Source organism: Bubalus kerabau, chromosome 1, assembly GCF_029407905.1.
Source record: "Bubalus kerabau isolate K-KA32 ecotype Philippines breed swamp buffalo chromosome 1, PCC_UOA_SB_1v2, whole genome shotgun sequence".
Lineage (NCBI taxonomy): Eukaryota > Metazoa > Chordata > Mammalia > Artiodactyla > Bovidae > Bubalus > Bubalus kerabau.
Genome location: NC_073624.1, coordinates 149,986,205 through 150,002,161, shown reverse-complemented (window position 1 = coordinate 150,002,161; position 15,957 = coordinate 149,986,205). Strand labels below are relative to the sequence as shown.

General features: G+C 49.4%; 1 protein-coding gene across 1 annotated transcript in view; it reads right to left on the bottom strand.

The window, feature by feature from the left end:
* Nucleotides 1-15,957, bottom strand: part of ADAMTS14 (ADAM metallopeptidase with thrombospondin type 1 motif 14) — a 94,639-nt gene that overhangs the window by 57,868 nt on the left and 20,814 nt on the right. Inside the window, exons 3-4 of the mRNA XM_055586736.1 lie at nucleotides 11,565-11,721; nucleotides 6,072-6,262 (exon numbers count right to left, since the gene is read on the bottom strand). Coding sequence (XP_055442711.1) covers nucleotides 6,072-6,262; nucleotides 11,565-11,721 — 348 coding nt within the window. The remainder of the gene's footprint in view (nucleotides 1-6,071; nucleotides 6,263-11,564; nucleotides 11,722-15,957) is intronic.

Below are 15,957 nucleotides of genomic sequence, written 5' to 3'. Positions count from 1 at the left end.
AGACAGCAACTCCTTAAGCGAGGTCCATCTCAGTGCCCTAAGCCTTTCCCCCAAGAGGAAGGAGACCTTGTGGGAAGCTGCACCCCTCTGTTCCCACACCCACAAGGGCAAGGCAGCAGTGAGCAAGGAACCAGCCTCCAAGAACACTCCAGAACCTCTGAGAAGACACAGAACCGAGACCATGGAAACAGGCTTCACAGCAGGCCCCCCCTGCAGGGTCTTCAGTGCCCGTGTGTCTGGTGGGGGCCTTCCTAAGGGCACACAGTGGTGCAAAACCTATAACATGTGAGTTGATCTCACGAACTGGCCATGGTCCCTCCAGGACACACAAACATCCAATCACTCACTTCCTGGGGTCATTCCCAGGGTCCCACTCCTGGCCTGGGTGGGGACCCACTCAGAACTCAGAGTTGGCATAAGTATTATTTTAATCTGAAGACACTTGAGATTCAACAGATGCAGAAATAAAGCATCTCAGAAATTCCCGGGAGGGAGATGGGAGGGAGTTTCAAAAGGGAGGGGATATATGTATACCTATGGCTAATTCATGATGAGGTTTGACAGAAAACAACAAAATTCTGTAAAGCAATTATCCTTCAATAAAAAAAATAAATTATATATATATTAAAAAAAGAAATTCCTTCCTTTGACAAAGCAGCAATTCCCAAGAAAATGAGCTACTATAAATCCTCTCCCCAGGGGAATTTCATGGCCATTAAAAAAAAAGACAGACAGACCACTTGCACCTGAATAAACATGTATCATCACAAACTTTCTTATTTCCTACTTGTTCTCCTAAAGTTCACTTGTCTTTCCTAAAGAAACCTATCTGCCCTTCCCATGGAGCCTCTTCTCCCCTCTCTTTCCTTTATTAAGTTAAGCATCAGTTCGGTTCAGTCGCTCAGTCGTGTCTGACTCTTTGCAACCTCATGGACTGCAGCACATCAGGATTCCCTGTCCAACACCAACTCCCGGAGCTTGCTCAAACTCATGTCCATTGAGTCAGTGATGCCATCCAACCATATCATCCTCTGTTGTCCCCTTCTCCTCCCGCCTTGAATCTTTCCCAGCATTAGGGTCTTTTCAAATGAGTCAGTTCTTTGCCAAAGTGTTGGTGGCCAAAGTATTGGAGTTTCAGCTTCAGCATCGGTCCTTCCAATGAATATTCAGGACTGATTTCCTTTAGGATTGACTGGTTGGATCTCCTTCCAAATTGGGAAGGAGTACCTCAAGGCTGTATATTGTCACCCTGCTTATTTAACTTATATACAGAGTACACCATGTGAAATGCCAGGCTAGATGAAGCACAAGCTGGAATCGAGATTGCCAGGAGAAATAATAACCTCAGATATGCAGGTGACACCACCCTTATGGCAGAAAGTGAAGAACTAAAGAGCCTCTTGATGAAAGTGAAGGAGAGTGAAAAAGTTAGCTTAAAACTCAACATTCAGAAAATGAAGATCGTGGCACCCAGTCCCATCACTTCATGGCAAATAGATGGGGAAATAATGGAAATAGTGACAGACTTTATTTTTTGGGGCTCCAAAATCACTGCAGATGGTGACTGCAGCCCTGAAATTAAAAGATGTTTGCTCCTTGGAAGAAAAGCTATGACAAGCCTAGACAGCATATTAAAAAGCAGAGACATTACCTTGCCGACAAAAGTCCATCTAGTCAAAGCTATGGTTTTTCCAGTAGTCATGTATGGATGTGAGAGTTGGACTGCAAAGAAAGCTGAGTGCCGAAGAATTGATGCTTTTGAACTGTGGTGTTGGGGAAGGCTCTTGAGAGTCCCTTGGACTGCAAGGAGATCCAACCAGTCTATCCTAAAGGAAATCAGTCCTGAATATTCATTGGAAGGACCGATGCTGAAGCTGAAACTCCAATACTTTGGCCACCAACACTTTGGCAAAGAACTGACTCATTTGAAAAGATCCTGATGCTGGGAATGATTGAAGGTGGGAAGAGAAGGGTATGACAGAGGATGAGATGGTTGGATGGCATCACTGACTCAATGGGTATGGGTTTGAGCAAGCTCTGGGGGTTGGTGATGGACGGGGAAGCCTGGTGTGCTACAGTCCATGGGGTCGCAAAGAGTCAGACAAGACTGAGTGACTGAACTGAATTGAAAATCTTTCACACGACATCTGTTTTTATTTTTGTATGAAAGTCATGATTTTGCTTTTTTTCTGAAAATTATCTTAAAGCAAACTCTGGGGCTGTGAATAGAGCCTATTCATACTCCTGGGGTCTTCACGATCCAGGACCGAGGGTCCTAACACTCAGGGCTTCCTAAGGGCTCCCCTGGCCCTTTCCTCACTCCCTCCCCCTCACTCGTGTTCTCCACCTGCTGGCTCCAGGGACCAACTTGGCTCTCTGACTAATGGGATTAGTATTCAGCTGTGTGGTCTTAGGTCGGACTAGCAATTTATAGAGTCTGGATGGGTGGTCAAGTGCTCCAGTGAAGTGGGTGTGTTCATATATATAGTTACCCTCCCTCTCTTTCTCAAATGGCAGCAAGTGGTAGCCTTTGCTCTCTGAGTTGCAAACCACAGGCTGTGTGTGTGTGTGTGTGTGTGTGTGTGTTATTCGCTCAGTCATGTCCGACTTTTTGCGGCCCTATGAACTGTAGCTGCCAGGCTCCTCAGTCTACAGGATTCTCCAGGTAAGAATACTGGAGGGGGTAGCCATTTCCTTCTCCAGGGAATCCAGGGATCGAATCCCAGTCCCCAGGAATAACAGAATTAGTATTCAAACAAAGAAGTGGCAAGGGGCAGGCTTCCTGGCACTCCTCCCCTCCCTGGGGCTCCTGTAATTGGAGCTGATCTCTACCCTTGCCCTTTCTTAACAGTGGCATTGCAGACAGAAGTACACTGTTTCCCCCTTTTCCCATGCTGGCTCCCTGCCTCTCCCATAGACACCATTCACTTCTACATTTACTGACTACCTATCAGGTGTTGGACTAAATACCCATGCTGTGTACTCTTGGGGGTTCAAAAAAAGTCTAAGTCAAAGTTCCCATCCTCAAGGACTCCACCTGCAGAGACTTAAACAAAGAACCACACAAACACACAAAGACAATACAGCTATAAGAATGCAGAACACACTGCCTGAGTACTCCCTAAGTGCCAGGTGTGTGCTAAAGACTTCGTATACATTCAACCCAAGAGCAGACAATATTATGAAAAATGGAGGCTTTCAGGGATTAAATATTATTATAACAGACACAGATTGGGGTGCCTGGTGAGCTCAGAACAATTTCTCCAGGGCCCATGCCTGTGTCCAGTCCCTCTTGTCCTTTGGGAAACTCTGTCCTTCTCCAACATATAGTGATTGGTCCAAAGGTTGGTCGTGTGACTCAAATTTTAGAGTCCTGCTCCAGGAACTTTTGCCTGGAAACTCAAGGAGAAACTTCTTTTGTCTCTGGTCAGGGAGCTATAGCAGTAAGAATCAGATTCACTGAAAAGATCTCAACATTGCTAATTATTAGAGAAAAGCAAATCAAAACTACAATGAGGTACCACCTCACCGCAGTCAGAATGGCGAACATTAAAAAGTCAGCAAATGACAAATGCTGGGAAGGGTGTGGAGAAAAGGAAAGCCTCCTACACCGCTGGTGGGAATGTAAGTTGGTGCAGCCACTGTGGAGAACAGTAGGGAGGTTCCTCAGAAAACTAAAAACAGAATTACCATATGATCCAGCAATCCCACTCCTGGGCATATATCCAGACAATACTATCAATATAATTAAAAAAGATACAAATGCCTCTATGTTCATAGCAGCACTATTCACAAGAGCCAAGACATGGAGACAACCTCAATATTCATCAACAGATGAAGGGATAAAGATGATGTGGTAAATATATACAATGGAATATTACTCAGACATAGAAAAGAAAGAAAGAATGCCTTTGCAGCAACATGCAACTAGAGATTACCATACTGTCAGAAAGAGAAAGACAGATGTGATGATATCACTTATATATAGAATGTAAAATATGATACCGATTCATATGTAGAATGTAAAATATGACACAAACGAAGCTATCTCTGAAACAGAAAGAGAATCACAGACATAGAGAACAGACGAGGGGTTGCCAAAGGGTGGAGAGGTGAGGGCGAGATGGAGTGGGAGGCTGGGGTTAGCAGATGCAAGCGTTCATCTACAGAATGGACAAACAACGAGGCCTGCAGTATAGCACAGAGAACTATGTTCAATATCGTATGATAAACCATAATGGAAAAGAATATTTAAAAAAGAATGTGTGTGTATATATATATGTATAATGGAATCACTTTGCCATACAATAGAAATTAACACAACATTGCAAATTAACCACAATTTTTAAAAATTGGAGAGGGAAAAAAGTCAGCTTCATAATGCTCATAGCCAGAATCCGTCTTTTTGAGAAGTTGGTCAAGAGAATTAGAATGTGAAGAGGACCTGAAGAGTCCACGTAAGCCTCTAGTACCAGTTACACTTAAAACAATTCCATCTTGTTCTCCCACAACCTGGCCCATATTTTTAGCCCTGTTTTCCTTAATCTAGTTCGAGTTTGTTTTCCATCATTTGCAAGTTACAGAGTCGGAAGAGTACAGGTCCCTTGCCTGAGGTCACACAGCTAGCAAGGGGCTGGCCGCATGCCCTCCCAGCAGCCACCTCGCCTCCCGTGTGGCTGGGTTATGGAGACCAGACAGCACAGGCAGCACCGTGCTATTTTATTTTGCTATAAATGTTGCCAGGGGGATTGGCATGACGGTGGGGTTGGCACATTTGCTCATCAACCGTTCCATTCCCAGAAACGTGCTACCACTCCCCTCAGGAAAGCCACATTATCATCAACGTCCACGGTTGCCCCACCTGCACCTAGACTGGTCCCCCTCCTCCCAGAGCCACAGACACACGCACTTCCGACAAAGGCCTCTTGTCGGAAGAGAACCAGTGCAGAGCCCACCTCTGATGGTTTTCATCTCCCTTCCTTTCTGGTCTCCCTCATCTCTGCGCCTTTAGGTCAGGCTGCCCATCTGTATACCGGAGGCCAAATGTGACATGTAGATAGGTTTTATTCAGCATTCACAGCGTTTTTATTTTAGCATTTTAAAAATTAGGAGTTTCACTTAGATATCACAATTTAAATTTTCCATATAAAAAGTTAAAAAAAAAACTATCTGCATTTCTGACTTAAAAAAAAAAACAAACTGACCTATCCATGACAGTACTGCTAAGTCACTTCAGTCGTGTCCAACTCTGTGTGACCCCATAGATGGCAGCCCACCAGGCTCCCCCATCCCTGGGATTCTCAAGGGAAGAACACTAGAGTGGGTTGCCATTTCCTTCTCCAATGCGTGAAAGTGAAAAGTGAAAGTGAAGTCGCTCAGTCGTGTCCGACTCTTAGCGACCCCATGGACTGCAGCCCACCAGGCTCCTCTGCCCATGGGATTTTCCAGGCAAGAGTATTGGAGTGGGGTGCCATTGCCTTCTCCATATCCATGACAAGAGCCCTGCATCTCTGCATGAGCACCGCTGGCAACAACTGACCAGTAACCACTCACTGTGGACAGTGCATAGCCTCTCTGCTTCACCTGTCTCAAAATTTACCCAGAACCCTCATTTTCCCTGCTTGACTGATCTCGGTGAACACCCAGGGCCACACACTGGGGGGCTGGGATCTCTGCTAACATGACAGCCGAGTGGCCAGTCTCTCCAGCCTAGGATTGGGCATATTCCGCAGATGATGAATCTCAGGGAAACCCCTTCAACTCTAAGACAAGTGGGACCCCTGGCCTCACCTGACCCAGGCTCTGAATATGTCCAAGCGCAGAAACCACTGACCACAAGCTCCAGTTTGCCTGTAGGTACCTCAGCACAGTCACATGCTGCTGACACAGGCCAAGGCCCAGGATGGACGCCAGGCCAGCTCGGGCCCATCTCAACCGTTCAGCTGGACGTGGGAGCAGGCAGTGACCTCCCTGAGCCCACCCGGAAAACTAGCACCACCAAACCATCAGACGAGCGCCAGGGGCCCCCACCCCAGCCCCGGCAGCCAGCCCCAGGCCTCGGGCACACTCACGATATTCATGAGGGTGAGGACGTAGTTCTGCACATGCTCCTTGCCGTGGAAGCGCACCACCGAGTCGTCCACCGCCAGCAGCACCTCGATGCTGTAGCTGCCCGGCGTGGCGTGTCGCCGCTTCCGCTCTGCTTCTCCTAGCCGGTCCCCCACCAGGCCCAGCAGGTTGGGAAGGTCGCCCAGGCCAAAAGCTGGAACCGAGACGGGAAGAGACGGAGGTTCAAATCCACGTAAGGAACTGTCACCATGATGCCACCTGCTGATCGAGCCATGCCCCCACCATGTGCACCCCTTCCCCTGCCTCTGACAGCATGAGGGTTTGTGCCAGGCCAGGTGATGGGTGGGCGTGAGCCCTCTCCCTGACGTGAGGATGCGGCAAATCTCTGAGGCAGTGAGGAGTGGAGAGGTGAGAACTGGCCCAGGCTCCAGTTCCCGCTCAGTTCTATCTCCCTGTTACGTCCCAGCCCAAGCCCCTCCACCTCTCTGGGCTCCCCTCCCCTCCTGTGACATGAGAAGGAATAATCCTTGATATCCTGCCAGACATGCTTGCTGTAAAAATCAAAGATGGCAGTGGGTAGAAACATCATCATACAGGAAAAAATGTTTTGTGGTATTACCAATGGCCTATGGAGGGCATTTTAGGGACCCTTGAAGGATGCCCCATGCCCCTCAAATCCCTCTCAATCATTGCCAGCAACTCCAAATTTCCCCATCACGGCTTTGACCTTTTAGCTAAGGTTATTTATTTAACCAGCGTTTATTAACTTGTATGACGTAATCTAGGACCTTTTCTGTAAAGGATCAGATAGTAAACATTTTAGGGTTTGTGGTTCATCTGGTCCATCTCAGCTCTTCAATTTGACTACTGAGATATAAAAGCAGCTACAGACAATATATAAACAAATGAGTGTCTCTGGGTTTCAATAAAACTTTATTTACAAAAACAAGCGGTAGGCCTCATTTAGCTCATGGACCTTAGTTGGCTGACTCCTGATCGAATCCAATCCAATCCTTAAAGACAACTCTGTCAGATTATTGACTCTATTATACAAGTAAACAAGCTAAGGTTCAAAGTAGCATGTCCAGGTCTGTCTGAATCAAAAGGTCATGCTTTGAAACATATGGCTATTTAGAAAGGTAACATCTCAAGCAGTTATCAGTCATTTACACCATAGCCCGAATAAGGACTGGAGCAACACTTGTTGGGGCAGTGGAGTGAGGAGTACATGAGGACACCATAGGAAGCAGGATGGGAGGCAAGGGTCTCTCAAGAAAGCTTCAAATGTCTTAATGACTCTCCTGCCATCCCACCCTGAAGCTCTGATTCTTGTGCACGGATTTCTAAGACTATTCATTTATCCACAGTTATTTCAAAACCCCTCTGCCTGCAAGATGGGGCTGAGGCTCTAAAGATGCCACCACCACAGTCCCAGCACACATCCAGAGGTGTGGCTGCAGAAGGGGCCCCACACTTCTAGCACGGAGGACGGTGGTGGGTGATGAAGGCAGGACCCTGTCCTTGAGCTCCCCCGCCTAGTGCAGGTGACAGATAAGAAACTGGGTAGTAAATAGAATACCATCAAGGACCAGACAGTACCACTGACTAGGGCAGGCTTCCACACCGAGACCCAAACCGGGATGGCGGAGCTGGGAGAGGCTTCTGGAGGAGGGCACACCTGAGCCGGCCGGAGAGGGAGTGGGAGACCTGCTGGAGCATGGGGACCACAGGACCCATTGTGACTGAGGGTAAGGAGTTACCGACCACAGTGTGGTAACCCTCAGGGAAGACTCGATGGGCATCCAAGTTCTGCCTCTAAGCCTCCATGCACATGGGTACTCCAGGGATTGAAGGCTGAGTGCGGAGCAAGGAAATCACGGTGCTCCATGCTGTTTCTATTTTCCCTTTGGTTAGTGGCACTGCCGTGCAAAGGAATCTACCATGCCCTAGATTTAAGAGTTGGGGAATCATGGCCACTGTGCCTAGAGGAGAGACCAGAAATGGGCAGCTGGTCCTCTGAGCAATGTACAGACTGGTGAGCAGGGCTTGGGCCGGTGTCCGCCCTCACTGCCCCCGAGGCCAGTGCCTCTCTCTTTGCATGTGAGACTGCACCAGAGCTCCTGGAGGCCCTGCTATCTGAGCCCAACAGTGAGCGTAGCAGCCCAGAGACAAATTCCTGGGTGAGAGGGGAAGAGACCCCCAGCAGGGGAGGAAGAAGGTCAAAGACTCTCCATGCAGTGAATTGAATCATAATAGCCACTCCCAACACATAAGCAGTGCCTGGAGGTTTCAGCCCTGCAAGGGAAAAGGGGAACTCGACTCTTCACAGCTCTCTTTGCCAGGTCTGTCAGAGGTAGGCTCAGAGAGGTCACCTGACTCATCTCAGGTCACACAGCAAGTTCATGGCAAACATCCAGAATGTAAACCCAGGCCTCCCACTCCCCATTATCACACCCTAACAGGGCCCACCCAGATTTCTCTCTCAAAAAACAATGAGAGGCATTGCGGAGGGCCTGCTGACATCAGCCACAGACCCTGGAGACGATCCATTCACACCCTCTTCTATGCGTCTCTCATCCTTCAGGCCACAAATAGGGAATTCTCAAAGCGGGAAGGGTGGGGGCAGCAGGTCACCAGAAACTTTCAGTGAGCCCACCCAAGGAGCCCCGAGAAAATGTAAAATGGTGCAGCTGCTTTGGAGAACAGTTTGGCAGCTCCCCCAAAAGTTACACACAGCATTACCATAGAACCTACATCTTTATAGCATCTTACGTACATACTGAAAACAATGGAAAACATATGTTTACATGAAAACTTGTGCATGAATGTTCACAGCGGCATTATCATAATAGCCACCAAATGGAAACAACCCAAATGTCCACCAACAGATGAACAGATTGGTAAAATGTAGTTTCTCCACGGGGTGGAATATTACTCTGCCATGAAAAGGAGTGAAGTACTAAGACACACACCAGCAGAGATTGACCTTGCACACTAAGTGACAGAAAGCCAGTCCCAAAAGGCCAGAGACTGTATGATTCCATCTATAGGGGATGCCCAAAAGAGACAAAGCTCTAGAGAGGGAAGGTCGATTAGTGGTTGCCAGGGAGCTGAGAAGGGGAAAATCGGAGTGACAGCTGATTCATGGGTCTGCGATATTTTTATGGGAGTGATGGAAATGTTCTAGGATTAGATAATGGTGATGGTGATCCCATTAATGTGGGATGTAATTGCGATGGTGATCACAATAATGGTGATCCCACAAAATTGTGAATATATTAAAAAAAAAAAACTGAATCGTATACATTTAAATGGATTTTCTCTCAATTAAAAAAAGGCAGCAACAGCAGCCGTAAGCCCCAGGCTGGCTGGCTGCCCTTGAGGGGATGAACGGCCCTGGTGTTTGGTAGCCCCAAACCCCAGCCAAGGGGCCAGAATTCTGGCTACGGGCACACAAGCATCCAGATTCCAGTGACCTAGATGGTCGGAAGAGGGCTACAGAGGACTGTGGGTTGAGGGGGGACAGGACAACATTGGGAGCATGGGAATGTGCAGGGCACAGCCTTCGAGGTCAAACTTTTCATCTTAACCAAGAATGTTAAGTGGAGACAGGCACACCCAAAAGAACTTCACATACCAGGCTCAGACCCACTGCTCGCCTTAAAATAACAGAGTGAGTCACAGGTTTTCAAGAAAGTCCCCTATCATCCTTGTATTTCTAAGGAAGAACCCAGATGGGCCCAGGGCACAACACCGCCCACAGGAGGTACAGCCAGGCAACCCGACGAGGGGGAGACAGAGCAGCGTTCAAGGTGTGACCCCACCCGGAGCTCAGTGGTCTCGGCCTCCCAGTCGTTGACCGTGGTGGCCAACTGCGGGGCTAGTTCCAGGCTCACAGCCCTGGAGTAGGACTTCCCCAAGGTCTCTCTCAAAAGGAAGGATTTGTGGTCTTCTGATTCAGAGCTGGCCTCCGATAAAACAGAGCCCAAGCGAGACTCGTCATTCCCTCCAGGAGTGGTGGAGGTAACAGTTCGGGTACCACTGAGCTCCTGAAACCCTGCCCAGCCACCCGAGGCTCCGTCCAACCCCTGCATTACATAACTGCAGAGCCCTCCACCATCATAACATAAGTGTGGCGTCACTTAAGAGCAACATGGGGAGAGCAGCTGAGGCTTCAAAGGACGCATTGTACGTGGGGACTACTGGTTTCCAGGCATTCCTTCACGCTGGGCCCAACTCCGCCAGGGCCCAGGCAGGAGGGTGTGTCACTCATGGCCAGATTCCACCCAGGAATGAGGGTGGAATCCACGCATGTCCTCATGGCCAAAGGGGCTTTGAGACAAACCTCAGTGGGACTATGAAGTTGGCACAGGCCTAGGACCACCACTTCACTGGCTCAACCATGGGTCCTGCGTACTGCTGGTGGGCAGGCTCCAGTGCTGCTCACTGGCTACACAGAGGCCCCTCCCAGAGACTCTCACCCCAACATGGCAGCAGTTACCTTAGTAACAAAGCCTTAACAAGAGCAACCATTCATCAAACATCTACCAGGGGCCAAGCTCCACGCTGGGAGTTCTATACACATTACAACATTTATAACATTGTAACACATAAAACCTCAGAGTTAGAAATGATCATCCCACTTTACAGATTAGAAAAACAGGTTCAGAGATGTTAAGTAACTTGCTTAAGGTCACATAGTAAACAATATTGGAAGTAGGATATTTTTTTTTTCCACATTTAAGCTTTTTTTAAAAAATTGTTTATTCATTTATTTCTGGCTGCACTGGGTCTTTGTTGCTGCTCATGGTCTTTCCTCTAGTTGCAGCAAGTGGAGGCTACTCTCTAGCTGTGGTGCACGAGCTTCTCATCACAGTGGCTTCTCTTGTTGGAGAGCACAGCCTCTAGGGCGTGCAGGCTTTAGTAGTTGGGGCACATGGATTTAGTTGCCCCCTGGCATGTGGAATCTTCCCAGACCAACAATTGAATCTGTGACCCCTGCATTGGAGGCAGATTCTCAACTGCTGGACCACAGGGAAGTCCCTGGAGGTAGGATTTTTAAATGGTCCTTTGGACACAGAGCTGACTCTGGTGGCCTGACCCCAGGCAGTCTCCCTACGAGTGCCCTAAGAACCTCCTTCCTGTGGTTCCCAGGGGTGGAGATGATTTCCAGCGGGGAGAAGCTAACTGCAGTCATTCCACCTTCTGTCCTGGCAGAGGAATAGCCTTGCAAAGCAACGCTGAGCCGCTCCGAGACTCAAGGACCTGTGTTCAGGGGACTCAGGTAGCTCCTCTGGCCCCCACTCCAGCCTGCTATCATAGCCCCTAAAACAGAGGGCAGTTTCCCTGCTGGTGCAGTAGATCTATATGGCCCAGAGCCATTACACCAGTGAGAAGACTGAGGCCAGGAGTTGAAAAGCCCAGGCCAGAAGTTACCTGAAAACATCCCTGCGATGTGGAGGGAGGTAGACCTGGCACCCCCAACCACAGCCTACCTTCATTGTGAAGGTCCCCGAGGGGCTCTGTCCATGGCTGCCTGATGACTTCCCGCCGGTATACCACGTGCTTCCTCCCGCCGGCCTCCATCTCCTGCTGCCCGCGCTCGACGGGCTCGATGAAGTAGTCGGTGCTGTCCGTACGGATGAGGCCGGCCTGAACCAGGGATGCGGCGAGCGGGGGGAAGGGGGAGAGAGCAGAGATGTGAACACACAGCAGAACAGGTGTGCGTGTGTGTGCAAATGAGTGTGGCCACACGAGAGCAGGCTCTTCCTCTAGGGGCTTGGGGGCCCTCAGATGCCAGCAGGGAAGTGGGAAGAGGGTGTTAGGTGGCCAAGCAAGGGCCTGCATGCCCATCACAAGCAGAGCAGAGCCACTTTTCTTTTTCTTTATTTCTAATTGAAGGATAATTGCCTTATAATATTGTGCTTGTTTCTGCCATACCTCAACATGAATCAGCCATATGTATACAATGTCCCCTCCCTCTTGAACCTCCCGCCCACCTCCCTCCCCATCTCACCCCTCTAGGTTGTCACAGAGCCCTGGCTTGAGTCCCCTGAGTCATACAGCAGATTTCCACTGGCTATCTATTTTACATATGGTAGTGTAGATGTTTCCAGGCTACTCTCTCCATTCGTCCCACTCTCTCCTTCCCGCCCTCCCTCCCATCATGTCCATAACAGATCCACTTTCACTGTGCTGTGCGCTCATGGGGTGCACGTAACATTTCCTCTAAACAAAGGCACATGCATGCTAAGTCGCTTCAGTCACGTCCAACTCTGCAACCCCAAGGACTGTAGCCCACCAGGCTCCTCTGCCCATGGGATTCTCCAGGCAAGAATACTGGAGTGGGTTGCCATGCCCTGCTCCAGGGGACCTTCCCAACCCAGGGACTGAACCTGCATCTCTTATGTCTCCTGTATTGGCAGGCGGGTTCTTTACCATCAATGCCACCTGGGAAGCCCCCCTAAGGTGGGCACTGGACCCCAATTCCAGCAAAAAGTGCTGTTATTTCAGATTTAAAGTGTGTGTGTGTGCAGCTTGTGTTTGCTGACAATAAACGAGCAAGGACAGTGCCCCAGGAGTGTGTGCTCAATGTCTTAATCTGATTTTTCACCTGCATCAAAATAGTTCCTTAAAAACATCAACTGCTGGCTTTGGAAATAAAAAAAAATAAAAATATAACCTTGGTCGAGCCTCGCCAACATGTTATTAGGTCCCAAATGAAGGCAATATTCACAGGGGTAAGTGAAACATATACTGAAATGTGCTTGAATACTTGTGTGGCTGTACAGTCTCCCGCCCCTGCACACACGTCAGCTCTATAAAGCAGTGAGGGACACCCACCACGGTGCCTGGAAAATAGGAGGCAATCCTTAATAAATACTTACTTGTTGAATTCCTTCACTCATTCAACAAACACCTATGGAGTGCCTACTACATACCAGCCCTGTGCCAGACACTGGGAATGCAGCTGTGAACACAAAACAGGGAATGAAGGAAACCATTTTTATAAATCTATTGGGCCTTCCTGTTTGAATAGGAGCTGCCTCTTTTTAAAGCAGTCATTACTTTACGCAACTAAATTCCACCAGTTTTCCCACCTCAGCCTGTTTTGAGCTTGCTTCTTAGGGAACTCCTGTCAAGGCTTCCTGCACACACAACATCAAACCTCCCAGAGCAGCCCATCTTCCTCCTGTCCTTCCCAGCTATGTCTCTTCATTAAACTGCCAACACCATCTTGGATCAAAACCAAGATAGCTGCCTTCTGCACCAATCAGGAGGCCAAAAAAATGTTCTAGGGAAATTAGCAGCATTACCAGAGCAAGTCTGGAGCTCCTCAAGGTAACCATTTTATCAGGGGACGCTCAACTGTCCACAAAAGCTCCAGTCTGCTTATTAAAATGTCAACGTCAAACTCTATATTAAGCAGGCGTCCTTTCTTTTAAAGTGCTTTCTCTTTTTAACTTCTGCACCTGCCACGTGCCCAGGGCAGTGAAAAACAGATAATGAGGCCCAGACTTCGGCTGTGAGTTGTTCATCATCTGAACAGAGGAGACCACAGAAAAGAAGATGGCCAAGCTGTTGGGCTTGGTGCTCTGGCAGGTATACCTGATGGACAAGGATCCATCAGGCTCATGGTTGCAAGGGGCAGAAATTCAGCTTGCACCCTCTTGGACCAAAGGGGAGCATATAGGTCCCTGGACAAACCATGGCAGGGGCAGGCGCTGGAAATGAGGGGCCCAGTGCCTTGGCTCTCTCCGCACCCTCCTCACGGCCCCTCTGCATCAGCTTCACTCTCCCAGACAAGGTATGTTCTCACAGGTACATCTCTGCTCTGACACCAGAGACAAGAAGGCTTTTCTTGCATAGTCCCACCTAGTACAGCCCAGGAGACCTGTGGTCAGTCCGGCCTGACTCACACGGTCACCCGGGGATTGGTAGTTCTTGCTAGATCCCCATGGCCAGAGGGAGGGTAATTACTATGGTGAAAGAAGGGAGAAACTGACAGGGTGGCAAAAGAAACCCACAGGAGCTGGAAAGGACACAGCAGGTAAGGGACCTGGATGCAGATGTAGGAGCAGGAAGGTCCATGTGGGGTTGGGGAGGCATTCAGGCTCATGGGCAGAGGCTATGCCAAACCTGCACAGAAAGTGTGTTAGTCAATCAGTCGTGTCTGACTCTATGTGACCCCATGGACAGTAGCCTGCCAGGCTCCTCTGTCCATGGAATTCTCCAGGCAAGAATACTGGACTGGGTAGCCATTCCTTTTCCAAGGGATCTTCCCGACCCAGGGATCAAACCCGGGTCTCCTGCATTGCAGGAGGACTCTTTACCGTCTGAGCCACCAGGGAAGCCCTGCATAAATGATGGCCAAGTCGAAGAGCCTCTGCCACTGAGGATATGCACAGCCCCTGAAGGAAGCCAGTCTTCAGGGTACACAGGGCGGCAGGGCCCAGGGCTTTCCACCCAAAGCTCAGCTGCCAAGAGAGACTCTCCACCAAGGCCCCCACCCATCCATCCCATCCCACCTTCTGTACTCCTGTCTAATCCCCAAGGTCAGTGCTCACACCCCACTGAAGCCCCCCTGGACCAAGCAAAGCAAGAGACCCTTACAGCAGAGGTCAGATGACCTGTGCTTCATCCAGGCCAGACTCACACAAACCCAGGCTCACCAAGGGTTGCAGCTGTTCTCTCTCTGCCCATCACACCTCTCCTCTAGCAGAGACGAGTTCTCTAGACCAAGGGGCAGAAGACTCCATTCAGCAACCGCCCTCCCCCACCACACACACACTTCACCGTAGCCTCCCCTATTCTGGAACTTGGTTAACCCACTGCCCCAGAAGATTCTTCAGAATCTGGCATTCCCTGTGCCCCACCACCCACTGAGTCACCACGGCCACCAGACCTCAGGGCCTCCCATGAGGGTTGCAGGGTACAGAAAGATGCGCACAGAATGGGCTGGGCTACAAGGCACTCCCTGGCAGCTCACGTCCCCCTTTCAAGATCACCATGTCTGCCCCAGTCTCAGGCTTCAATACCTAGTCAGGGGACCTCTGATATTTGCTTGGATGCCTCTAGTGACAGAGAGCTCCCCCTCTCAAGATGTAACCTGGTCTCTGCAGAGACACTGTTATTGTCTTATTGAGCTGAACACACTTCCCTGCATTCTGCCCTTTGTGAAGTCTTATTACCATTGCTAGTAATAAGTTAGATAGCATCATTGACTCAACGGACATGAATCTGAGCAAACTCCAGGAGACAGTGAAGGACGGAGGAGCCTGGTGTGCTACAGTCCATGGGGTCGCAAAGAGTCGGACACGACTTATCGACTGAATAACAACACTAAGAGTATCTGCCACTCACATTTACACATCTTAATTCATCTTTACAACAACCCTATGAGGTAGGCACTGATATTAGACCCATCTCATGGATGAGGAAACAGAGGTACGGAATGGTTAAATAACTTGCCCAGAGTCGCTCATCAAGTCAGGGACAGCACTAGAGCAGAGCTCCGCTCCGTGTGGCTCTTCATCACTAGGCTCCATTACCTCACCCATCCCGGGCCCACTCCTGACCTGGGGGCCCATCTGGAGCAAGGAGACATTCCTCTCATAGTCCCATCTGCAGGTCCCTGCGCCTCTGGTTCCGACCTTGCAGAGCAAGCAGGTTGTTCACTTTCCACCTCTGGGCAAAAACACTCGATGAAAACCAGTCCACCTTCTACCACTGAGGATTTACCTTCTACCTCCACCTTCTACCTCATGAGGATGAGCAAACACTTCAGCACTCAGCCCTAAAGGGAGCCAACCGCACCCACTGCCCAGGTGGTTGCTCCCCTGAAAGGACTCCCACCTCACACAGCAGCTCTGCTCCACCAGACAAGGA